The following is a 27,806-nucleotide window of genomic DNA, read 5'->3' on the forward strand; positions in this document are numbered from 1 at the left end:
GAGAGAGAAACGCAAATATCTCCAGTGATTATCACACTGCACTTTATTTCAAAGAAAGAAATTCTGCAAATCACCCCAGCATTCATGGGCTCCTGTTTTTTGAAATAACTCATATCTGACTTAGAAAACATAGAACAAAGCAACAAACATCGCAGGCACAGCAATGCACAATTCACATGTCACAAAACGTTTAAGGAAATCCATGTGTGCGATGTAATCTGGAGGGATAACACATCTCCTTTCCATGCCGCTGGAGTCTGCTTTAATATTGGACAGAATTTCTTAAATAGTTAGTATTACGGTAATTTCACAAGATAGATTAACGCACAGCGTCAACGATGATTTACAAAGTCATTTGTACCGATACAGGCTAGTATCATCAAAATATATCTGACCAGGGATTATTTTTGATTATTGTGTGTGCAACAAAATCCTTAGTCATTCACAACAACAAAACTCATTGATAAAAAGTGTGCAAATTCATTTGTGACAGAGTCATCTTCCGTCTGATTGTTAGAAACAATATTTCGGTTCAAGGTTAAGTGCTGAGGTTACAGGCCGAAAATCTGGCGCTTATTCCTCCGTCCCACATGTCCCTCGAAGAAAGGACAGACTGCAGTGCACGGGTATAGGCTAGAAAAAAAAGCAAATAAACATTATATATATATATATATAGTTGTTAATTAACCAACAAGAAATTATATTCAAGCTTGCCAACAGGACATAAAATAACAATGAAAAAAGCTTAGGATATGGGTCATCCACTCACAGGAGCTTGCAATCCACATGTGGAAATAAGTATAAGAATCAGAAGCATAGGGCAGCCACCAGCAGGGAATTCAAAAAAAAAAAAAAAGGAGCTTGTTAGTCAGAGAATTGCAGGGAATTCCTGTGGATTTAGACTATGCTCTTTTCATATCCCAGATTATCTGCCTGTTCGTATAGAGAGGCCGACTACAAGCGGTAAACATGGTGAATTCCAGCTACAGCCAATGCCGTCTCAAAATGCAATTAAGGGGTGCTCCATGACAGAGCTGGCCGCTTTTCAGAGCAATTTGGAGGTCAGTGTAAATAAAATACCATTTATAATATTAAAAATAAATGAATAAATATATGGAAAAAGGAATAAAAGGGTATAAATTTGCTCAGGAAGTGGCGAAGGGTTTCCACAAGCGATCAGAATTAAGGTATGGAGTAGTGTGATTGGCAGGGGCGCCTGCGTCACATTTCTTTCACAGAGGGGTAAATCATTCCCAACATTAAACATGTAAACTATTGGAGACAAAAAAACAAACAAAAAACCTGTATGTGGGAGAATAACAAAAAAGAAAAACTGAAAGAAATAAAATTAGATAATAAACATCATGAATATAATGTGGCAATGTTACAGGACTGTACACGCAGAACTCCCATATAAGAGTATATAAATTTGCAATGTACCTTTTGGGTTTTTGTAAAAGATACAGTTATTTGCGCAGGTGTCAGGATGTGAACCCCAGAAATCCGAGCCACAGCAGCACAATGGAGGCAGATCAATATTATACAACTTCATCTTCTCCTTCATCTGTGCTCGCAGAGCCTCTATATACCTGCAAGGAATGGTGAGCGTCAGTTCATGGAATCACAGGAAATATACATGTTTTAATGCTATCGAATTCACTAAATGCAGAGTGATAGGAGTCAACCCGTGGCACACCACTGGAGATATAGATTTACCTGTATTCAGTGAATTTATCTATCTCAGCTGCACCCATTGCTAGGTGGTTTACAAAACCCAGTACACCCATGCAATATCCATAGACTGACACGAGCAGCAGCACAGACTACAGACCTGATTGACGTGAAATATGGTACCACCATAAGATACTACACCTCATCCAATTTATGGCTTGTTACAACTGCCCTAGTCATGGTTAAGGGCTGTTATTTTAAAATTGTTGTAGCCACAAAAGCTCAGACGACCGCAAAGTGAATACTTCCTGCCTGACTGCAAGGTGCCAACTGAAATGTTTGGTGGAATATTGATCGGAGGCTATTTTTTAAGTGGCCCAATGTCACTAGTACTATTTTGGCTGAAATAAATCAAAACATTGCATTAAGGGCAGAAGTTTTAAACAAACACACTGAAAGGTTAATGCTTTCTGACTTGTCCTCCAAATCAAACAACTTTGGCTTGGAGTCACGACATACGCATAACAGACTCTTGACAGCCAAATTATGAGGTAAATTGAGTTATAGAAAAAACATAACTCAACGTGTCTAGAAGGGGGTCAATAACCATTTACCGAACATATTCTTTGGTTTTCTGTGTTTTCTCCAAATTTTCTTTTTCAATTTCCCTCTCGAGAGCAAGTCTTTCACATTCTCTTTGAAAGGAATGGAGTTCTTCCTGATCTGCTTCGTCCCTCAATCTCTGCTCTTCTAATTGTCGCTGTACTTCTTTGCCGTGCTTAATTCTTTAATAAAACATAAATAAATCCCCAAATGTCTTGATTATTCAATTTTAAAATAATGTACTACACAAAATATTGCATTACACACAAGTGCAGTGCATTCGGTGGCCTGCAAACCCGCAAGTTAAAGGTAAGTGGCAATTCAAACAATTTCAAGGTGACATGAGTTCAGAGCCACAGGGTAACCAGTATTTAAATACTGTTATCAGTGACACTAAAGGTTTTAATGAGGAGATTCACCAGTCTCAATGAGCAGAGGGTCTCAATTGGGAGATTCACAAGGCAGCGGGTCTTAATGGGGAGATTCACAAGGCAGCGGGTCTTAATGGGGAGATTCACCGGGTAGAGTGTTTCAATGGGGGGGTTCACCGGGCAAAGATTCTCAATGGGGAGGTTCACCGGGCAGAGATTCTCAATGGGGAGATTCACCGGGCAGAGATTCTCAATGGGGAGATTCACCGGGCAGAGATTCTCAATGGGGAGATTCACCGGGCAGAGATTCTCAATGGGGAGATTCACCGGGCAGAGATTCTCAATGGGGAGATTCACCGGGCAGAGATTCTCAATGGGGAGATTCACCGGGCAGAGATTCTCAATGGGGAGATTCACCGGGCAGAGATTCTCAATGGGGAGATTCACCGGGCAGAGATTCTCAATGGGGAGATTCACAGGGTACAGTGTCTCAATGGGAGGAGCGCCTCAATGGGCAGAGGGCCTCAATGGGGAGATTCACTGGGCAGAGGGTCTCAATGGGGAGATTCACAGGGTACAGTGAGGAGCGCCTCAATGGGCAGAGGGCCTCAATGGGGAGATTCACTGGGCAGAGGGTCTCAATGGGGAGATTCACCGGGCAGATATTCTCAATGGGGAGATTCACAGGGTACAGTGTCTCAATCGGAGGAGCGCCTCAATGGGCAGAGAGCCTCAATGGGGGGGATTCATCGGGCAGAGATTCTCAATGGGGAGATTCACCGGGCAGAGATTCTCAATGGGGAGATTCACCGGGCAGAGATTCTCAATGGGGAGATTCACCGGGCAGAGATTCTCAATGGGGAGATTCACCGGGCAGAGATTCTCAATGGGGAGATTCACCGGGCAGATATTCTCAATGGGGAGATTCACAGGGTACAGTGTCTCAATCGGAGGAGCGCCTCAATGGGCAGAGGGCCTCAATGGGGGGGATTCATCGGGCAGAGATTCTCAATGGGGAGATTCACAGGGTACAGTGTCTCAATGGGGAGATTCACTGGGCAGAGGGTCTCAACGGGGAGATTCACATGGGACATTAGGTCTATTGAAGGAGACTAGTAAACTATCGAAACAAAGTAGCACTTTTCATAGTTACTTCAGTTACCAAATTAACAACTTCGTCCTATCCAGGATGACATAAATACAGTAGATCTTGAGAAAGCCTGCCACAACGTAACTGCCAAGAATGGGGTACATTGACGTTGTGGCAGGCTTATGCAATATATGATCATATAATGTAACTAAACCCCCATTATTTTCTGCCTAGGTGAGGTGTTTTTAAATAAAACTATTACAATCTATGAGATTTGAAATCATTGTTTAGTTAATAAGCGAGTATATATTGGCCCCAGCAGCTCCCTATAATGTATGCATGTTCAGGTGAGTGCAGCCCTAGCCATCTTTGGTTTTATACACACATACACATACACACACTGAATTATGGGACTGGAATTATTTTTTCCAGGGCTGCTTTGTATTCCCAGTCTGGCCCTGCATGCCACATGGTGGACAGTACAATAAAATACATTTGTTTAAAATTATTATTATTTTTTTTGTTTAAAGAAAACAAAACAATTTCATTAAAATCAGAGGGTATCAAATAATACTTACTTCAACATTTTTTTATAGTGTTCTTTTTGTCTCTTCATTTCTTTGACTTGCTCTCGTTCAATGTCCATGAATAGACGGCGGTACATGATGTATTGGTTCTGTCGCTAAACAGAGTAAAATGATATAAGTACAATGCAACAGCTGGGACTCTGAAAACTAAACCGCTGTATAAGAAACACAGTGTACAGCCCAGTCTAATACTTTGTTTTTATTGCCCAAGCTCCTTATTGTGGTTCTCGTCCTTCCGGTCATCCATATCCTCTCCTTGTCTCCTCATACTAAACTCATCTAACTCTCTCGTATTTTATCCACCCTTCACTTTTGTTCCCCTGTATATTAGAGCTGCTCAATCATTTTACAATTCAGACCACATGTGATCCTCACAATGACAGAATGATGGGAAATGGCAAGATGTTACTCTGCAGGTTGTCAATAATGGTCTTCTCTGTAAAACAAACTAGTGGTTGCCCAATGAAATGCCAATGGCTTTATCATTAGAGGGATAGCCTTAATGAAGACTGAGAAACGGTCACTTGAAGCTTTGAACCAAAATAGATTCAGTTATTTAATAAGAATAAGAATTTGACATCTGATGCCAACATGTAGATTATACTGATATTGGACACTGTGTGAATCCAACACTAGACTAGAAGATCACAATGTGAGTGTTGCACATGCAGCATCAGACTGGTTAAAATTGAGGGTTGATGACAGCACTAGGAGAGATTGGGACCGTGAGCATTCTGTCTTGGTGCTGGAATAAAGGAAAGTTGCCTTTTTAATGCTTTTCTTTTTCTATACACAATTTAGAACACATCCAATATAAATAAATAAATGCAGCGTTCCCCGCTTGAGACGGTGGCGCACAGCGAGGCAAGTAGTCAACCAGCAAGCTTCAAAATTGCCTGCACTGACATGCACGTTTAGCTAGATTATTTTTACTTTCATGTCTGGAAAGTTTATGCAAGCTCATATTTTAATCTTGATCTAGACGTGTGTCTTTAGGCTGGCCTTTAGTAAGTCGTATAATTTATAAAATTGTGCATGATTTTCTGAATGCTTCACACATGTCACCTATGTATCGTGAACGGTTTGTCGTCTGCTTTTGGGGCAAGACAAGCAAGTATGCACTTCTACGCACAGCAAAAAAGGAAGAATTCTAAAATAACAGGAAATCTGGCAAAAGACACCAAATACCACCTCAGTGGGTCTTTTTATTTGTCTGCTTGCTACAAATCTCTTTCCAAAATTAACTCTTGAGATACATACTGGATCTTCTGGCCACATCCTTTCTGTAGCAGATAAACTCCAACAATTCTTCGGATACAACTGGATACATCTTACTGCAATGGAAATTGCTAATCATCACCTGGATATACTCTGCTTCAATAGTAATTGCTAAACATCCAATACCTCTACACTAGGAAGGAAATCCAACAACTATGATTAATTCCTGGGAAATAAATCTATATCTGCTTTCATTATCTTGAATCTACTCATTTATTCAGTAAAACAAACTGATTTTCTAAAGAGCTCTTCTGACAAACACACTGATGTGGACTGGGTCTAGGAAATCTACAACTCAAAGAACCCTCTCACCTCAGTCACACCTAACTCTGAACCTCAAAGCAAAATGAACTCTTTCACACGTGCCCCAAGCAAACCAAAAGCTTTTCTGGCTCGCACACCATCCCAAATATCTATTTTAAAAGATCTCGGCATTCTTAAGAAAACACAACAAAGAAGAAACTAAGCAAATGTCCCACACCTCAGACTGCAAGACCCACTATGGGAAAAATAAAAGACACTGTGATATGATTCCAAATACAAAAGCGAACATATTAACCTTAATTCCAACCCCCATCAACAACCCAGCACTAATTACAAAGAACAAACCTGCTCGCCCCCTGTACTCTGTAATACAAGATCTAGAAAAATACAACTGCATTTATCTATGACCTTATTAAATCAGCAGATATAGGGTGTATTACAGAACCCTGGCTTGATGGAAATGCAGGCCCAATTCTAGAAGCAGCAATACCTCTAAATTATTCAACATTCCACTGTCCAATTAAACATAGAAAAGAAAGAGGTGTATCAATCTGTTTTAAAACAAGTTTAAACATACGGCCTTTTCAGTGGGAAATACAGCAACAACATTTGAATGTGTGGCTGCCAGAAATGCAGCAGGTATGGGTTATAAAATTCTCCTGATCTCGAATCGCCCACGTGTAAATGGAAATCAAGTCCTGCATGAATTCATATAGCTGGTATCCGGATTCATTTTAGGCCACCATAGTTTATACAAGGGGATTTCAATGCATGGGTGGATGAGAAGTCTTTACAGTTTGAACATGACCTACTTCTACCAAGCTATTTCTTCTGCTATCCATAAGAGTGGCCACATTGTAGATCTTGCATTTACTACTGAAACTTAATAATAAACCCCCAGCCATGTGCTCGGAGCATTACTCCATTAAATTTTCTCTTAGTAGCCCCTCACATAACCCTGCTCTTGTAAAGATGACTAGTTTTTGACCACTAAAGAACATATCCCCTCAGATACTCTGGTCTTATCTTGAGTTTACCCATATATTAAAGAGCTGTGATGATGTAAGCTCTCTGGTACAATACTACAATATGAATGTGAAAACTGCTCTATTGCCCCAATAAGCACTTTACACCATACCACTCATCATAGGATTCCATAGTTTGACTGTACCATCAGAGAGATGAAAAAGAATGGATGCTCTCTTGAATGGAGATGGAAGAAATCTCAGACAGCAGAGAATGGCAGAAGAATATGCTTACCAAAAAGCAATCACAGTAAAAAAAAAAAAAAAAAAAAAAAAAAAAAAAAAGGTTGCATAGGACACCATTGGAAATTCTTCCCTTGCTTTAGTATGGTTCGCCCATGAGGTGGTACTTGTTGGGATCCATGCATCCAGTTGGGAGCCACTTTGAAAAAGAAATTTAATAAAACCCAAAAGGACCAAACACAACAGCTTACAGATTTGGAAGCCAAACATAAGGCTAATCCCACACGACCAGTGGAAACACAACTTAAACAACTTAGAGATGCGCTGAATAAACATTACAATTGATAGAAAGCTACATGTTAAAACTCAACCAACGTTTATATGCACAAGGTAGTAAAGCAGGTAAAATATTAGCCATGAAACTGTAACAAAAATATGCGCTAACTAAAATTCCATTTTTAAAATTAAAATTCCACCTCCTGTTCCACATGTCCCCCATAGAAAACCTACAATACTACATGTCAGATCTCCCACTTCAGCACTGGAAGGCAGCTGGAATAACAGATCACACACCTGTTCGATGTTATGGCACTGCACACATTTCCAACTCTACAAAATAAGTATAATATTCCTACCTTTTCCACTATTTAAGAGGGAAACACATAACACACAAGTTTAACATAACCCCCATTTAAACAGACAAGATAAACAACTTTGGTTGCCTATTTTGGGGTAAAGCGAGTAAATTAAAATCGCTATCAGAATGTTATGATGAGTTACAAGATAACGCAACATCCACAAAGTTTTTATACATGACCAAATGGGAGGATGACCTCCATACACACCATACCATGGATCAATGGCGTAAGGCAACAAAAAAGCAACACACTGCCTTGACCATTTAGAAACATCATATAAAATGTGGATGAGGTGGTCTCTCACTCCAAGTAAACTAGCCCACAAATATAGAGAAACCTCTCCTATCTGTTGGACACAAAAAGTCACTATGACCCTACAAGCTGACACATCTACTGCACATTTTACCAACCTCATTGACGAGTGCGGAAAGGGATATCATAATACACATTCTCTCGGCTGCCAAATGTGCCATAGCTCCACACTGGATGAACAAAAGCCCTCCCCCGCTCACATTAGTTAAAGAAAGGGTACAGAAAACCAAAATGTCTCTCACACCGACTGCCCCTGTATTGTCTCCATTACTCATAGAAGAAAGCTGCATTCCTCGCAAAAGGGCATATTGAAGTTGATGGAACAATATCCGGTTACCTTTCTTTCTTTTTGGTTCTACTTCGTTCTGTGTTTTTCTTTCATACTAATGTATCTCCTCTGCTATCCAGTATGTTAAATAATATGACATGGCGGACAGATGCAATGTCTTCAATGACCTTATGGCAATATGCAACCAAGCATCCTTATGCAACGATTATTAGCTAAATCTGTAAAAAATTGTATTGTTTATTGCTTCCCTCTGGAAACTGAAATTTTTTATCTAGGTTCTTATTGTATGTTAAAGTGCTATTGACTAATGTAATTATACCTATAAGAAGAAAACGCTAAGGTCCTTCCCTTTATTTGTCTTTGTATTGTACACAATATATCTTCCTATGCAACAAGTACAAAAAAAAAAGATTCACTAAAACAATTTTTTTGTTTAAATTCATTTTTAAAAAATGACAAAAGCAAAAAATAGACAAGCCAAGCTATTCTAGCACAGTTGAAAAATGATGCAATCCAGTTTACCTAAATAGCATCTCAACTTTAACCCAGTGAAAATGTGAGGAGTTTGCTCATAGACATATAATACCTAGACGCCGCACTGACCTCTGGTGGTCGAGAAATGCGGGCGCCATTTTGGGCCGGTCGTACTTCCATGGACATATATATATGTCTATGGTACTTCTAGTTGTCCTGTAGTATTTTGCTGTAAATGCAGAATGTTAATGATTTCACTTTTTTCAAGTTAAATACAATACTTTATTAACAAATATATATTTTACAATAAGCAAATATTTTCAATTGTTAAGAAGAGAATGCTGATGTTAATGTGGTAATTCGATATTTTCTCTTCCTATTCAAACTTCTCATATAAAAATAAACCACTTGCTTTTATTTGTCTATATACAATTACTTTTTGACAACAGCTTTGTGGCAAACGGTTTATCAAGTAGAGGAAATATTTCTAATCCAAGTGCTATGAGAATATTTCTTGTATCTTCATACTAAGGCAGATTTTAAATACTGTTTATTTTATAAAACAGGGCTAAAAAAAAGCTGCAGCCATTGGACTATCATTCCCATCATACAGCAACCAACCACACAGCTAGAGATAATGGGAAATCTAGTCTGACAAGGATAGAAGAGATATAGCTTGCCCTATTCAGTTCAAAAACGGTACGTGATGTTCTTAATGTAACCCTTTGGATTCTCGAGGAGAGCACACCTTCTAATACCCTGGTGGTCCTGAAAGGGTTAAATACAGTAGACAAGATCGCATACTGTATAAATGAATCATGGCATACAAGGCTGTATATGCTGGGACTGGCACTATTCGAAACACAGTCTAAAGCACCCACTTTTGAGAAAAATTAATTGCATAAACATCTTTGCACATCACTGTTCCATATTTTAAAACATGGGAATAAAATTAGGATTTACAAGGCAATGTGAAGTATTAAAGCTTGGAAAACGTCCAAAACTGTTCTCTTTACAGTTTCATTAGCATCTCAGCTACATTTATCCTCTAAGCACGTATCAATAGAAAGTACTCGGGTATGGCACGCCACACTGCACACTGTTGGTAAGGTCATGTACAGCACTGGTGATTAATATTCTTCTTCCTTGAGAAGAATATGGTTATCAGCAAAAATCAGCATGGTTTTATGAAGCACAGGTCATGTCAAACTAACTTGATTGCGTTCTACGAAGAAGTAAGTAGAAGTATAGATCAGGGTGTTGCAGTGGATGTGATCTATTTGGATTTTGCCAAGGCATTTGATACAGTTCCACACAAAAGATTAGTGTTCAAACTCAAGGAAATCGGTCTCGATGAAAATGCTTGTTCTAGGGTAGAACATTGGCTTAAAAACAGAATACAAAGAGTTGTCGTTAATGGTAAATTTTCAAGCTGGACAGAGGTGGCAAGTGGTGTCCCTCAGGGGTCTGTTCTGGGACCCCTTCTATTTAACATTTTTATAAATGATCTTGAAGACAGCATTGAAAGTCATGTTTCAGTGTTTGCAGATGACACAAAACTTTGTAAAATAATACAATGTGAGCAAGATATTACTTTGCTGCAGAAGGATTTAGATAGACTGGAGGACTGGGCACTCAAATGGCAGATGAAATTTAATGTTGAAAAATGCAAAGTTATGCACTTCGGCGTAAAGAATACACAAGCAACGTATACCCTTAATGGAAGTGAATTAGGGATAACAACACACGAAAAGGACTTGGGAATTGTTATAGACAACAAACTATGCAACAATGTGCAATGTCAATCAGCAGTGGCCAAGGCCAGTAAGGTATTGTCATGCATGAAAAAGGGCATTCATTCTCGGGACGAGAATATCATTTTGCCTCTCTATAAATCACTGGTAAGACCACATATTGAATATGCTGTGCAATTTTGGTCACCTGTTCTAAAGAAGGACATCATGGCACTAGAAAAAGTGCAGAGGCGGGCTACAAAATTAATAAAAGGAATGGAACATATCAGCTATGAAGAAAGGTTAACAAATTTAAACCTATTTAGTTTAGAAAAACGTCGCCTGAGAGGGGATATGATAACATTATACAAATATATTCGGGGCCAATACAAACCATTGTGTGGAAATCTATTCACAAACCGGACTTTACATAGGACACGAGGCCATGCGTTTAGACTGGAAGAAAGAAGATTTCGTCTAAGGCAAAGGAAAGGTTTTTTTACTGTAAGAACAATCAGGATGTGGAATTCTCTGCCTGAAGAAGTGGTTTTATCAGAGTCCATACAGATGTTCAAACAGCTACTAGATGCATACTTGCAAAGACAGAATATTCAAGGATATAATCTTTCAATGTAGGGTAATAACTGCTTGATTCAAGGATAAATCTGACTGCCATTCTGGGGTCAAGAAGGAATTTTTTGTCCTAGCTTGTTGTAAAATTGTGCTTCAAACTGGGTTTTTTTTTTTGTTTTTTGTTTTTTTTTGCCTTTTGGATCAACAGCAAAAAACAGGTGTGAGGAAGGCTGAACTTGATGGACGCAAGTCTCTTTTCAGCTATCTAACTATGTAACTATGTAACTATGTAACTAAGTAAAACCTTGGACTACTGTTACTTACACAGCTCCTTCCTTGTGTCCTGTATTCAAGCGGGTGACCGGTCCAAGATGGCGGCCCGGCGGCTCATTAGCGCCAATAGGAAGTAGCGGTCGATGCGGCATCTAGGTATTATATGTCTGAGTTTGCCTCCTTTACCAACAAAGTGTCAACTATTCGCTGTGACATATCATCATCAAAGAACACGCTCAAAACAACTTCCCATCTCACTGAACAAGCTTTGATTATGCTGAGGGAAATAACCTCATTCAAACTAACAAAATGTGTGTGTGTGTGTGTGTGTGTGTGCGCCACAATTTGTAATCTGGATCCAGGAATAAAATGCCTTTTAATTGGATGCATGAACCTTATGGCACTAGTTTTCACCAAAACTTGTCAGTGTTCTCTATAGACAAGGTCCTTCCCAACATCATTAAAAAGAAAACTGTTCTCTGTCCTATTTTAAATAATGCACTGAAAATTATAGGCCAAGAACTAGAAACATGGCTGAAAAGAAACAATATTTATAAATCATTCCAGTTGGGTTTTAGGGCAAGGAATAGAATTGAAACTGCCCTTTTACGTGTACTAAATGATCTACTGAGGGCAAAAGACAGAAGGGGGTGCTCAATATTAATTCTCCTTGAACTCTCTGCTGTATTCCACACTGCGGACCATGACATTTTATTACACCACCGCATAACATCTGTGGGCTGTGTGGAGCAGTTCTAAGATGGCTCAAATAATTTTAATCTAATAGAACCCAGAGAATACACACCTCTACGCCCTGGTATGTGGAGTCCCACAGGGTTTCATCTTATCCCCCATGTTATTTACAGTGTGAATGCTTTCAATGGGGATATCAGAAGGCAACATGATCACAACTACCGCTGCTATGCTGTGGATACAAACATACACATCCCCTTCAGATCAAACTGAAAGGTTCCAGCAGAAACCATCAATAAGTATCTTGCTCATCTCCACTAATGGATGAATAGTAATTGGCTGAAGCCAGACAGAACAAATTAACTTGTGATGTGTAAAGATCAAATCTCAAATCTAGCAAAAAAATAAAAAAAACGGGCACCGCGGGGCCTACAGAGGGAGGTGGTGGAGAAAGGCGTCCACTTTCCCGCCAGACGCACACGGCTAACAGTAAGCTTGTAGCACAACCCCCCGCTCCCCCCCCATGGACCGGTGGGGGTCATCCCAGTCCCCCCTGGATAAATGGCGGATGTATTCAACGACAAGCATTAATTATTTTGTTTTACTTTACGCTAATCATTTTTTGACAACGTAACCGCTTCGTTAAGCAAGATATACATTACACAATATAAAAAATGTTTATGCCACTGCATAACTACTGTAACCTTGAAATACACTGTTGTGGCGTTCGTTAAAAATCTGTAACCACCTGCACAACCAAAATAAAGAATTTAAAAAAAAAAAGATAGGCCTGCTATCCTATAAAGCTCTACATGAGCAAGGAGATATCTAAAATAATTATTGGTGCTCTATGTCCCAACTCACACACTTAATTTAGCGCATGCACGGAAACTAACTGTGCCAAAGAATCAACAAAAATGTGGTTTACAATCTTTTCAGCAATGCCACCCCATCTCTACGGAACACTCTCCTTAGCACAGTGAAAGAAGTTACCTCCCTGGACATATTTAAACAAAGACACAACATCTTCCTGTTTATACTGTCAGGATGGTAGTCCGGTGCCCGGAACCCAGACACAGTGTCCAGGTGGCGGGGCATGAACCGGGACCCATAATGCCTGATGAAGTGGGAGTCTTCAGCGTGGAGGTGGATTAGCAGGGTCTGGTGCAGGGTAACCGCACGCCCCCTGGTGTTGAGCACCAGCGTTTGTGCAGCCACAACCAGAACCCTGATTCAGCTTTTGCGGATCCAAGGAACTAGGAGCTAGGAAATAAGCAGACCTCCCAGGAGCTGTATAGGGAGGCTCTGCAGCAAGGGTGTATCCAGTACTAGAAACAAGACAAAGCTAGAACAGGCACCAAACATGAAAACAAGACATAACTAGTAGAACCCAGAACCAGAGAAGGATAGGAAGCTAAACCCAGAACATGACACAATACATAAGGGAACATTAACTAAACATGGGCATGACTGGACATGACTAAACATGGACAGGTATATACAAACTAAGACACGACAAGAAAACATAGGCAAAACAAGAGGAGAAATAACTAAGTACTACATATGGAAATCATGGGGGTTTAGTCACACTATATGATCATACATTGCATAAGCCTGCCAACAACGCCAATGTACCCCATATCTGGCAGGTCCTACACTGCCTAATGTATGCTAAAACAACCACAGATTAAGAACACATATATAGCACTTACCTGCAAGAAAAGACAGAAGCTTTGAGCCGCTGCCTGCAGGAACTCCAACACATAATGAAAGCTGGAAACATAAGGGTGTGGCACATAAAACAAACATTTAAAGGAAACCTGGAGACTGGGAAATCCAGGGACGAACTATAGGAATGAACCCAGAAATCCCAGCATAAAGAAAACCAGACACAGAATAGAAAACCAAAAACCAAGAAATATTAAACAAGAATAGCAAAAGGAGTACTGGATACCAGAAGCCATTACCAGAATGATCCGCAACCAGGAACAGAACGTGACATATACAGCTTTTCAGGAATAGAATCTGTAACTTCTAAATATGTGATTGTATCTTGTCTAAAGCTATTTGAGCCCAATGCAGAGAAAAGCGCTATATAAGTTGCTGTTACTAGTAATTGTATCTGTTTAACCAAAAACAGCCTCCCTTAGTCTTTCAATGCTAATTCCCCTTTGTTCAAATTCGTCAACTAAAATTATTTTAGAAATCTATTTTGCATAAAGCTTAAACCTTCATTGGTTTCCAAGAATTATGTCCATAAGTTAAGCATTAAGCGGCTAGTACCTTTAAGACATGGGTACTGATGAAGGACTTGAAATGTTAATCCATGTTTATTCTTAGCACAGGGCTGCATTCAACTAGCTGTCTGAACTCTAGAAGTGCCGTTCTTAAACAGAGGATGTTCTAGAATCCCATCTCTGGGTTGTAAGCTCATTCATAAAAGGGCCCTCACCTCTCGTTTCTATGACATTTGGAATTGTTTGTTTCTGTTTTGCAGTTTTATCACATTTGGAAAATGAAAAAACATTACAGAAGAAGTTAGCGCTATATAAATAATACATAAAACATTCACACACTTGTTTTCGGTCTTCTTCTTCATCAACGCCTGGTCGAAGTACGAGAGTAGCACGGAAATCTGTGCTAAATGCTGGAGCAGAGCCAGCAGGGTAAGGTTCCTTCGTCAACCGACTACACGTCTGGAAATGATTGGGAAAAAAAATAAATTCAAATGTTATCCAATATCGGTAACAAGTAACAAACAGTGATCTCTGCAACCTGCCGCTTGAAAATCCACTTTCTAAAATTTTTGTCTGCAAATGTACAAATTAAATATTGTTTTATTACCACAATAGGTGGAAAAAAAGGCAAAGTTTCAACCTAAAGCAGACAATGTTAATTTACCCCCACGTTGTGCCCGAGGTAATATGTTTCCATGGCCTGGACAGAATTGGGGTGCAAGACGGGGGTTTGGGAGACTGCACTATGCAGTAATGCAGTCTCAGACCTCTGATGTCCTCTCATGCTGCAGCACAGACAAAGATAGAGGTGCCAATGGTGTTTATTGCTAGATGCACAAGAGGATGCAGTTATATCCATAGTCGACCAGGAGGCTACCCATCTAGCTATGCTCGTTCTGTCTTTTCCAGACATACAAAGCCCACACCTTGGGAAAAGGACGATATTTCACCTAGCGACATGTAGGACGCTTTTAATGATAATTGTGTCAGTAAATGCTCTCTGTAACATGTGTTTGCCATTAGCTAATATCACAGGAAAACAGAATTACAAGAATGTAAACTCAGGGAAAGTAAAATAAAAACCAAATAAAGGCAGAATGATTTACACAAACCGTATTTAACGGCTGCTTTCCAGGGAAAGGGTCAACTGAACTTTGTGGCAACATCTCCACTGGCAAATCATGGAATCCGTTCAGGAACAATTCCTCACCGTCATCTTCAAGAGCGCACGGTACGGGAGATCTCCGAGACACAGGATTCTGAGGAAATATATCACACCGGTAAATAAGAGGACATTGGTAGCTTGGAGAATATTCCCCAGCTTGTGGCGCATTCCCCATAACCCCTTCTTCAAACCATATCGCGTGTTTAAGACTTGTGAAAATGTATTTCCAATAAATATTATAGCAATGATCTTATTCTTGCTTAATTTGCAGAAATGCTCTGCAACCCACATTCTGACCCCTCATCAGCCCAAACCCAATAAAGGAATAAACATTTATTACTGTGTTATTACTCTATAATGTTGGGTGTTACCATTAAGCAGAGTAACGTCTGGCACGGTCACAAAGCTGGGTTGGTACTGGATTCTTTGCCCTTTGGATCCTGTGCTCTGTATAACGGTCACTGAATAATAAATGGCTCTGTTTCGCCATACTTACATCCCGCGTGGGGGAGACCTTCCAAACACCTCCTGGAAGCATTAACTCTTCCCTCTGCACGGTCTGCAGGGCTGCCAATCGGTGACGTACTTGCTTCATGGTTTTGCTAAGCTAACCAGAAATTTGAGATAGAAATGACACAACTATATTATTTAGAATACGATTCCTGAGATATTTACAGACAATAGAGTCTCATTTTTCTTTTTTGGTCACGAGAAAAACATGCCTCTTGAAAGTAAAACTCCCATTCCCATACATTCCAGGATCTAATGCTTAGAACACATGATGTCCCAGCATGCACTGGCCGTGCTCTCCCTGAATGAATCCTACTCATTCAGATTTTAAAATGATTTAACTAAAATTATCTTCAAAACAGCCAAGCCATAAACACCATGAGTTTACCCATAAAACACTTTATAAAATTGTGGGACAATCTGATAACAGAAGATGATGCTACTATGTGCTTAGCGGTTACAATGTGTCCTCCATGTAGATACAGTTATATGTAGCCTTAAAAAAAACTTTTATTTATTATTCCCTGATTGTTTTAGTCCAGATATTTGTATTGTTCTAATGTTTCTTTGTTTGCTTCCAATCTGATCTAAAGGGACATTGTTTTCTCACTTGCTGAAAATGTCATGACATTTCAATGAAATGTCACTACAGAAAGAAAAACATAAATAAATACGTTTTTCTTTTGGGTGGCTGCCCTTAAATGTACACTATAGGCACTATTACAGCTTCATCTTATTGAAGTGGTTATAGTGTCTGGAGGTCCATGGCGCTGTCCTTCCATTTGGTGCTAAACGGTTTAAAATTCTTATTGATAGTTAAGCAGGAATTGTAAATACATGTTCAATCTGCAAAACAGGACAGTGATGTGCCCAAGAATTTTTAAAGAAAATATATACAGTAAAAGGCACAACAAGAATTTAACCAGCGCACAGAGCAAAAAGAGGCACAAGAAAATAAAACTAAAAATCAAAAGTGGGGACCTTCTGCAAGATATAACAGAGGATATCCAATTCATCGCCCTAGGCTTCCAGAATGCCCACACCTTAGTGAATGACTCGAGTGTGTTGAGCAACATGGCTGTAAATGTATCCATGGATTGTTCTCTATCTTGACCTGAAACTCCTGACCAGAAAGGGTACAACATGGAATCTTTCTGCAGCCAGGGCTCTGCCTGCAGCTAAAGTGATTTTATCGACTAATTTCAGAGAATGCGTGGGGAGAACGAGAACATCAATAGATCTACATAAAGGGGAACCACAGGGGTCTGAGGATTAAAATATTTTCATGTACTGCTTGGGCTAATGAAGAAGCATTAGTCTGAGCAGCAATGGGCAGCTGTGATTGGCTGAGCGCTTTTAGCCCATCATTGCCCATTCAGGTATGAATCGGTATTGCTACATGGAATGTCTTAGCCACACCCCTACTAGGGGCTTGGCTATAGGAAACCATGGACCATCATTCAGTGTTAAACGACTCAAAATTGTTTAACACTGAATGGAGGAACAGCACAATTGGATTCCGGGCACTATAACCACTTCAATGATTTAACACTGAATGGATGGAAAGCGCCAGGAGATCAATTACATGAAATGGTTTTAATGCCTATAGTGTCCCTTTAACTATGGACCTGTAATTTCCAAAGTAATCCCCAACCCAGTCTTCATATACTTCCTTCAGACTTTTCATAACTATTCCAAATGAGGAAATGCTAATAATAATAATAATAATAATAATAGTCAATAAATTCACGTATGGAAAGATAGATCCAGAGGAACTTTAAGGACAGGCCAGTGACGCTGTGTTACCGTTAATCTCAGCCAAGTGACTTTTTCTTGTAATTGTCCTATTTATAATTAAATCCCCACTCTCATAATATTGTAAAGCACTACAGAATCTGTTGGCGCTATATAAATGGCAATAATAATAATAATAATAAGGGGAACGGAAGACGAATACTAGAACCATGTGATCATAAAACACTGGGCTTTAAAACAAATTCCACAATAAAAGGTCAGCTTGCTTTGGACTTTGATTTCCTAAATGCAGATCCAAGGTATCTTCTCTCACACTTCGCAGAGTGATAAAAGAGAGACTGGATACCACCCCAAGGGAGAGAGAAGGAAGCCAGTGGAAGCCAGAAGATGCACCAAGCATACCCACCTAGATAGGCAACTAGAGGGAGAACAAAAGGTGTTATAAAGAAAGGGGCTTGGATGTTGACTATCAAGACTGTAATTTTGTATAAACTGCATTATTGATTACAATATCTCTCGTCACCTCCTCCTTCTTTCCGTATCGCAAAAATCTAAAAAATTGTGAAACCAAAAAGAGAGAGAGAAAGACTGGAGATAAGTCAGATCCACTTTGGAAGCCATCTTGCAGGAAGAACTGATCTCCATGTAAGTATCTTGCTGGCAATTGAGCAGACACTTTAATAAGCAATCTTATAATGGATATTACCATAATCATAACTGGATCTGAAAGTTGCAGAATAGATTGCCTAGACTGTGCCAAGAAGAGGAGCTGTGATTGAATTCAAACAGAAAAAATGTCTGAGTGACAAAATAGCTTCAGTTTTTTCACAATTTTATACATATTATATATTACAAACATCACTTTCCATTGGGAGTAATTTTACACCACATTAATGATAGTGATATTTATATATATTTACTGTTTGGTTTTACAATGAGGTTTTCTTCATATCAAATCAACTCTGTAAAAACATCCTCTTATCAGACACCCACCAGCCAGGTTTGAAGATGGTGTCAGTCCTGGAACACATACTTACAGTTTTTGCATGTTGTTTAAATAACCTATTATTTTCACCCCCTTCATTCTCCTCATTGAGGTTTTCACAGATTTTCTTTGCTGAAACCCATCGGGAACGAGGGCTACAAATGGCAACTGGTGTATTTCGGTAAACACAAGTGTTTCTCTTTGGGGTAAGGTGCTTAGCGGCATCCAGAGACTGCTTGAATACACACCCCTCTCGTGCCACCTAAAAATAAAAAAATACATTATTGAATGCACTGTAAATATCTGCAGAATGAGGAAGGATTCAGCAGAACAGACTTCATTTCAGTTGCCAGAAAGCTGTAAACCATGCTGGCAGGCACTGTACTTGTTCACCTGTTCTAGATTGTGAGCTCTGCTCTTTTACATTTTCCGTTTTTTTTTATTTATTACTTTGTATTCCCACTGTACATTAACGGAGAATCTGTTATCAAAAAATAAAAATGACACACATGGTTCCGCATGCAACACACATGGATGAACAACTGTTAATCTACATAGCACACTATATAAATGTCGAATTAGCTGAGAATGCTCATGTATATGAACGTAGGCCTCATAACCTGTCTACCAAGCACCATAGCATATAACCTTTTCTTACACGACTATCACAGACGACATGTAACGCTTACTAATTATATATATATGTTTATCCACTGTTTATATTTTTTTTCAAAAACAAAATTGTGCTATATACCTACATGCCACAATATGTAGAAATATGCCTGTTATCATACTGCTTGCGACTGCTATTGGGGCTGAGCAGGCCTATTGTTATTGTAATACTATGCACAACAGAAAATGCAAAAATAAAGAATACAAAAAAAATAAATAAAAGACAATAACATGGAAAGTTTCATGGCTTACTCCTGTTGTTTTCAGCAAGACAGGTTGTTTTATGTTGTTGCTGAGATTTTACTTATTCATAACCTCTTTGTAGTAGGACAGTCCTTCAAAGTCATTTGGCCAGTCGTGAAGGGTTTAAATTATTTCTACATTTTTGATTTAGAATGAGTGTGGATCTATTTTACAACTGTAATAAAGATGCATTCGTTTTAGGGACTAAAGAGTTTCATTTTGGAACAAACATTTGTGGGAGAAGAATAAATATGTGGAAAAATATGCTAAGGCTAAATATATGGAAAAATATAGCAAGTTATGATCTAATAGTTTTCCGATAATAACTTGCAAGATGGAATTAAAGGGACACCGCAGACCCCTAAATCAATTTACCTTGCTAGAAAGCTTTATGTGTGAAGACCATGTCCTATTTATTTCATTTTGCAAAAACTACAGATTTCAATACAAATTTACACTTTTAAAAAACTCTGGTTGTCAAACATAATACCCGTCATGTTACTTCCTGGTTTGGTTAGCTCATTGGAGCAAAACTCAAGAGGCAGCAATTGCCCAGAGCACCTACCTTACAAAGATTTCCCATTGTAGCTGCATTGGGAAGTCTGTGATTGGACAGCCACAGAAAGTTTGGGCCGGGTTAGAAGAGGAGGGCTTGCAAAGACAGCAAACAACAGAACTGACAGTATTACAAGCTATTTTTAGATATACTCTCAATGAAAAAAATACATAATTAAATGCATGCATGTTTTAATTTGGGGTATATCTACTAAGCAGTGGTTTGTATTAATTTAGTGTTTGGGCAGTGAAGTGTCCCTTTAATTTTAAAAGACCAACAAAATGTTTAATGAGATTGCAATGCGCTTCCACGAAAACTAGATTATTGGTAGATTAGAGTGCAAGTCAGTTTGATAAACTACCGTATATACTCGTGTATAAGTCGATCTCATGTATAAGTCGAGGGCAGTTTTGTGACCAACAATTGTGAAATATGCTATGCCTCGTGGATAAGTCGAGGGTAAAACTTGGGGCTATGAAATTCTGTGATTTTTAGAACTATATACACACTCATACAAACACACTCTGCATCATACACACACACAATCATACAAACAATCTGCATTCTACACACACACTTATACAAACACACACACACTCTGCATTATATACGCACACACTGTGTGTATATAATGCAGTGTGTGTTTGTATGAGTGTGTGTAGAATGCAGATTGTTTGTATGAGTGTGTGTGTATATAATGCAGAGTGTGTGTGTTTGTATGAGTGTGTGTAGAATGCAGATTGTTTGTATGAGTGTGTGTGTATATAATGCAGTGTGTGTTTGTATGTGTGTGTGTAGAATGCAGATTGTTTGTATGAGTGTGTGTGTATATAATGCAGAGTGTGTGTTTGTATGAGTGTGTGTAGAATGCAGATTGTTTGTATGAGTGTGTGTGTATATAATGCAGAGTGTGTGTGTAGAATGCAGATTGTTTGTATGAGTGTGTGTGTATATAATGCAGAGTGTGTGTTTGTATGTGTGTGTAGAATGCAGATTGTTTGTATGAGTGTGTGTGTATATAATGCAGAGTGTGTGTTTGTATGAGTGTGTGTAGAATGCAGATTGTTTGTATGAGTGTGTGTGTGTATATAATGCAGAGTGTGTGTAGAATGCAGAGTGTGTGTGTGTGTGTGTGTGTGTGTGTGTGTGTGTGTGTGTGTGTACTGGGTGGGAGGAGGGCATTTTTATTATACATTTTTTATTTTTAATATTTTAAGTTTTTTATTTTATTTTAATATTTTAAGTTTTTTTATTTTAATATTTTTTATTGTATTTTTTTAATATTTGATTTAATTTTCGTCCCCCCTCCCTGCTTGTTAGCTTGCCAGGGAGGGGGGCTCTCACTCCCTGGTGGTCCAGTGTATGGGCTGTGTAGGAGGGGGGGCTGACAGTGAGCGGTTACTTACCTTCCTGCAGCTCCTGTCAGCTCCCTTCTCCTCCGTGCAGCTCCTCTGTCAGCTCCCACTGTAAGTCTCGCGAGAGCCGCGGTGACCCCGCGGCTCTCGCGAGACTTACAGTGGGAGCTGACAGAGGAGCTGCACGGAGGAGAAGGGAGCTGACAGGAGCTGCAGGAAGGTAAGTTAATGCTCTCTGCCAGCCCCCCAACAGGACCGCCGGGCTTGTAATGAGCCCGGCGGTCCTTGTCTGTATTATGGCAATGTAAGTTGCCATAATACAGACATTAACTCGAGTATAAGTCGAGTGAGGGTTTTTCAGCACAAAAAATGTGCTGAAAAACTCAACTTATACTCGAGTATATACGGTACTTGCAGGAAACACCGTATTAAACTGCATGCAGGAATATCACATTTCTAGGTGTCTGGGGAATTAGAAGAGGCGTAAAAAAATTGTGAATTAGTTACCGGTACTTGATTTTTTTTTGTATATATGTAAAATAATACATTCTGAAATTACACACACACACATATATATATATATATATATATATATATATATATATAACATTTCAAAATGTATTTTTTCCTATTAGCTGTATTTGTAAGTACAGTGTAAATCACCCATCTAATGAAAAATGTATTATAATAACAATAATAAAAAAAAAAAGACAATAATTAACGGTCTACCGGTCTAAACGCATGTGTTTCTGATTAAAGTAAAGATGCTGTGGGGATCATTAGAATATCGTATTCAGGATGAATGTGTGACCGTGATCCCTAAAAGCTGCCATGGTCTGCATAATATCTGAGTGGATTAAAACAACCTCACGGCACAGCGTGAATGTTAAAATAAATATTAATAAAAACAAACTTTTGTGGGGAGATTGCTTATAACGAATGTGAGTTGCCCTGTACTCTCTCTACACCCACTATTACCTTGTTAGAATTTACGTAGCCCTGTGGCCATGGACGTACACTCCAGACTAAATATTTGGTATTCGAATACAAGATGGAGCCCAGAACGTGAAGCATTTTAACTAATCACAAGAGATTAGAAATCACACCTAGTCCCCTCTGTGAAGATTGTGACTAATGACATTAGAGTGATAAATATGTGTCAATGTAATGTAAGAACAAGAATGCCATACTATCAGAGCACATTACCGCCATCTACAGGTATGATCACAGTGTTACACATTGTAATTTCATTGATAAACAGAAACAGATATTCACTGAATTGGAAACACAGAGTGTTGGAAAATGTCTGAAACAAGCTTACAGCATCACAAGACTTCTGGATCTGATGCTTTTTGCGCAGCTTGGCGTGCTGATTCACTCGCTGTATCACTGCTCCTCGAAAGTGCCGAAGTTTTTCTTGCTTTTCTCTCTGAAACTGGATCAACTCTTCTTCAACCCGGGCAGCAGATTCCTTGAGTGGAAAGAATGAACAGGACAGTAATTTCTCAGATGGACGGGAAACATTATATACAAAATAGCGCATCATCAATGACATCACAGCATAACAGACACTTCGGTGACAGCGGATTTATTTACAGCGCTGAGATATACGGCAGCTTCTCTAATATTCTGATAATTATTATTATTATTGGTATTTATATAGGGCCAGCATATTCTGTAGCGCTTTACAATATTCTTCTTAGAGAGTGTTGTAATTCTAAATACACTGAAGAAAGATAATCAGTACATACTGATCAAAAATTGGGCATAAAAGAAATCATGCAAGGGAAATCCATTTAAATAACTCTTACAAAAACTTTATTATAGGCATTTGTTGAAGGTTGATTTTAATGGCTTCATTTGGCATTGTTGATGGTGTACATGGAAAGTACTGATAATATGTAACAAGGCCCCATTCACAATACTAAAATTGATGACAGAGTGGCTGGCAGGGACAATTCGTTTAATTCATATGTAGGCAGCTCTTTATTGGCCTGAAATCTCTTAGGATGCTTTATGTTTGAAGAGTGTGTCCTCTTTGATCAGGGTGCAAAGTGATTTTGACTCTTTTAAGGAGGAATAACCCTGGAGTCCCGCGTCAGTTATCATAATGACCTGAGCAGTCCACCACACAACCTATATATACACACACAACATAGTGTCCATTTAATTATAATATGTCTGTTTCATCGCTGCAGCTGAAAACTTCCTGAGAGTTCAATCCCCCTTGAGACATGTAGAGGCTGGTAGGTCACAGGGCGGACAGGGCATTTTAAAACTGTTGTCTGAGCACTGAATAACAGAGCCAGCACTACATCAACATCTTTTGTTTTCTGTTGAAGATGCAGACTGTATGTGACAGCCAAGTGACATGCACCCACTTCCCAATCATAAATATTCAGACATCTAACAATGATGAAACCAGAAACATAACACACACTGTACACCTCTCTCACAAACACACTGCATCCCCCCCCCACACACACACACTGTACCCCCCACACACTGTCCCCCTCACACACACACACTGTATCCCCTCCCCCCCCCCCCACACACACACACTGTACCCCCCCACACACACACACACACTGTACCCCCCCACACACACACACTGTATCCCCCCCCCACACACACACACACTGTATCCCACACACACTGTACCCCTCACACACACATACACTGTATCCCTCACACACACACACACTGTACCCCTCACACACACACACACTGTACCCCTCACACACACACCCACACACCTCTCACACAGACACTGTATCCCTCACACACACACACACACCCACACACACTACTTCTCACACACGCACTGTACCCCTCACACACACACACACAGTAGCCCTCACACACACACACACACACTGTAGCCCTCACACACACACACTGTAGCCCTCACACACACACTGTATCCCTCACACACACACTGTATCCCTCACACACACACTGTATCCCACACACACTGTACCCCTCACACACACACACTGTACCCCTCACACACACACACTGTACCCCTCACACACACACACACACACACACACTGTATCCCTCACACACTGTATCACACACACACACACTGTACCCCTCACACACACACACTGTAGCCCTCACACACACACACTGTAGCCCTCACACACACACACACTGTACCCCTCACACACACACACACACACACTGTATCCCTCACACACACACACCACCCCTCACACACACACACACACTGTACCCCTCACACACACTGTACCCCTCACACACACACTGTACCCCTCACACACACACTGTACCCCTCACACACACACACACACACTGTATCCCTCACACACACACACACACCACCCCTCACACACACACTGTACCCCTCACACACACACACACACACACACACTGTATCCCTCACACACACACCACCCCTCACACACACACACACTGTATCCCTCACACACACACACCACCCCTCTCACACACACACACACACACACACACACCACCCCTCACACACACTGTATCCCTCACACACACACACACACACACATTGTATCCCTCACACACACACACACTCTGTACCCCTCACACACACACACACACACACACACACACTGTATCCCTCACACACACACTGTATCCCCCCCACACACACACACACACTGTATCCCCCCCCACACACACTGTATCCCTCACACACACACACACTGTACCCCTCACACACACACCACCCCTCACACACACACACACACACACTGTACCCCTCACACACACACACACTGTATCCCTCACACACACACCACCCCTCACACACACACACACACACACACACACACACTGTATCCCTCACACACACACACCACCCCTCACACACACACACACACAGTGTACCCCACACACACACCACCCCTCACACACACACACACAGTGTACCCCACACACACACCACCCCTCACACTGTATCCCTCACACACACACACACACACACTGTATCCCTCACACACACACACACACACACACACACACACTGTATCCCACACACACACACACACACAGTACCCCCCCCCACACACACACACTGTATCCCTCAGACACACACACACACAGTACCCCCCACACACACACACACACTGTATCCCTCACACACACACACACACACACACTGTATCCCTCACACACACACCACCCCTCACACACACACACACACTGTACCCCTCACACACACACACACACACACACACACACAGTGTACCCCCCACACACACACAGTATCCCTCACACACACACACACACACACACAGTATCCCTCACACACACACTGTATCCCTTACACACACACACACTGTATCCCTTACACACACACACACACACACACACACACACTGTATCCCACACACACACACACACACACACACACTCTGTACCCCTCACACACACACACACACACACACACACACACCACCCCTCACACACACACTGTACCCCTCACACACACACACACACACACTGTACCCCTCACACACACACTCACACACATTGTATCCCTCACACACACACACACAGTGTCCCCCCGGTTCTCACTCACCCTAGCCTGGCCCTCACTTTCCCGCTCACACTGCACCCAGGCCGCCACCGGTGCGATCCTCCCCGGGTTCCTCTCCGCCAGCACCGCCTGATTTACCACCAGCCTGGACCCTGGCGGCGCCATCTTCCTCCTCCAACCGCCGCTTTGAGAATCACCATGGCAACCCAGCCACACAAGGGCCGCGGTGATTGGCTGGATATCAAAGGAACTGCGGCCAAGTGATTGGCTCATTGCAAATGCAGCTAATGCTGATTGGTCGAGAGCTCGGACTCAGAGCAAGCTGCAAACGTTAATTGGCTGAGCTCACGGCCTCACGGGAAAATCCTGAATGCTGATTGGCTGAAAGCCAAGTGTCTGGGAGGAGTAAGATGGCCGCCTGGGTTCAGATAATTCCACGATCCTCTGACAGAAAGAATGGGGCCAGGATGGGGTCACTGCTCTGAGGGAAGGGGGACCCCAATAATTAATAATCCATAATAAATATAACATGAAATTGTCTGATCAATAAACATATTGTGTGAAAATGTCATCAATCCTTCAATGCACTGTCTGATCAATAAATCAACTTATTGTCTGATCAATAAATCAATCAATATACTGTCTGATCAAAAAAGCAATATACTGTCTGATCAATAATTCAATCAATATACTGTCTGATCAATAAATCAATATACTGTCTGATCAATTAATACATTTACTGTCTGATCAAAAAATCAATATACTGTCTGATCAATTAATACATTTACTGTCTGGCCAATAAATCAATAGACTGTCTGATCAATAAATCAATGTACTGCCTGATCAATCCTTCGACGTACTGTCTGATCAATAAATCGATGTACTGTCTGATCAAGTAATCAATTTATTGTCCGATCAACTAATCAATTTAGCGTCCGATCAATAAATCTATTTACTTTCAGATCAATTAACCAATTTACGGTCTGTTCAATTAAATCAATTTACAGTATGATCAATTAATCAATATACTCTATAATCAATACTTTATTTGCTGTCTGATTAATTAATACACTGTCTGATCAATTAACCCATTTACAGTGCACAGTTGTGGGAATAGGGAGATAATACACAGGTGTGAGAATAGGGAGATAATGCTCAGGTGTGGGAATAAGGAGATAATACACAGGTGTGGGAATAGGGAGATAATTCACAGGTATGTGAATAGGGAGATAATACACAGGTATGGGAAAAGGGAGATAATTCACAGGTATGGGAATAGGGGAACAATGCACAGGTGTGGGAATGGGGGGACAATGCACAGGTGTGGGAATTTGGGAACAATGCACAGGTGTGGGAATTTGGGAACAATGCACATGTATGGGAATAGGGAGATAATACACAGGTATGGGAATAGGGAGATAATACACAGGTGTGGGAATAGGGGAACAATGCACAGGTGTGGGAATGTGGGGACAATGCACAGGTGTGGGAATGTGGGGACAATGCACAGGTGTGGGAATTTGGGAACAATGCACAGGTATTGGAATAGGGAGATAATAGACAGGTGTGGGAATAGGGAGATAATAGACAGGTGTGAGAATAGGGAGATAATGCTCAGGTGTGAGAATAGGGAGATAATACACAGGTGTGTGCATAGGTGACATGGAATAACTTTCGAGCAGAGGTGGTAGAGATTCATACAGTGAAAGCATGAATTAGTCTTTCAGCAGAGAT

General features: G+C 40.4%; 1 protein-coding gene across 1 annotated transcript; it reads right to left on the reverse strand.

Annotated features, from left to right (window-relative positions):
- LOC134577081 (coiled-coil domain-containing protein 15-like) lies at positions 1–26,263 on the reverse strand. Its single transcript, XM_063435724.1, has 10 exons — positions 26,115–26,263; positions 22,857–23,006; positions 18,762–18,971; positions 15,956–16,066; positions 15,407–15,553; positions 14,634–14,753; positions 4,314–4,417; positions 2,286–2,456; positions 1,441–1,589; positions 1–633 (listed from the first exon to the last, which is right to left on the reverse strand). The coding sequence occupies exons 1-10, from the start codon at positions 26,235–26,237 to the stop codon at positions 539–541; spliced, it is 1,380 nt and encodes a 459-aa protein (XP_063291794.1). The 5' UTR covers positions 26,238–26,263; the 3' UTR covers positions 1–538.
- Positions 26,264–27,806: the final 1,543 nt, after the last annotated feature.

The sequence above is a fragment of the Pelobates fuscus genome, chromosome 11, assembly GCF_036172605.1.
Source record: "Pelobates fuscus isolate aPelFus1 chromosome 11, aPelFus1.pri, whole genome shotgun sequence".
Lineage (NCBI taxonomy): Eukaryota > Metazoa > Chordata > Amphibia > Anura > Pelobatidae > Pelobates > Pelobates fuscus.

Excerpts from the sequence above, each read along its gene's own strand:
- LOC134577081 (XM_063435724.1), bottom strand. The coding sequence starts at position 26,237 with ATGGCGCCGCCAGGGTCCAGGCTGGTGGTAAATCAGGCGGTGCTGGCG. Across the intron at positions 16,067-18,761 it reads TTAAACAACATGCAAAAACT|CTTAGCAAAACCATGAAGCA; the intron begins GTAAGTATGTGT and ends ATTTCTGGTTAG. Across the intron at positions 634-1,440 it reads CTTTTACAAAAACCCAAAAG|CCTATACCCGTGCACTGCAG; the intron begins GTACATTGCAAA and ends TTTTTTTTCTAG.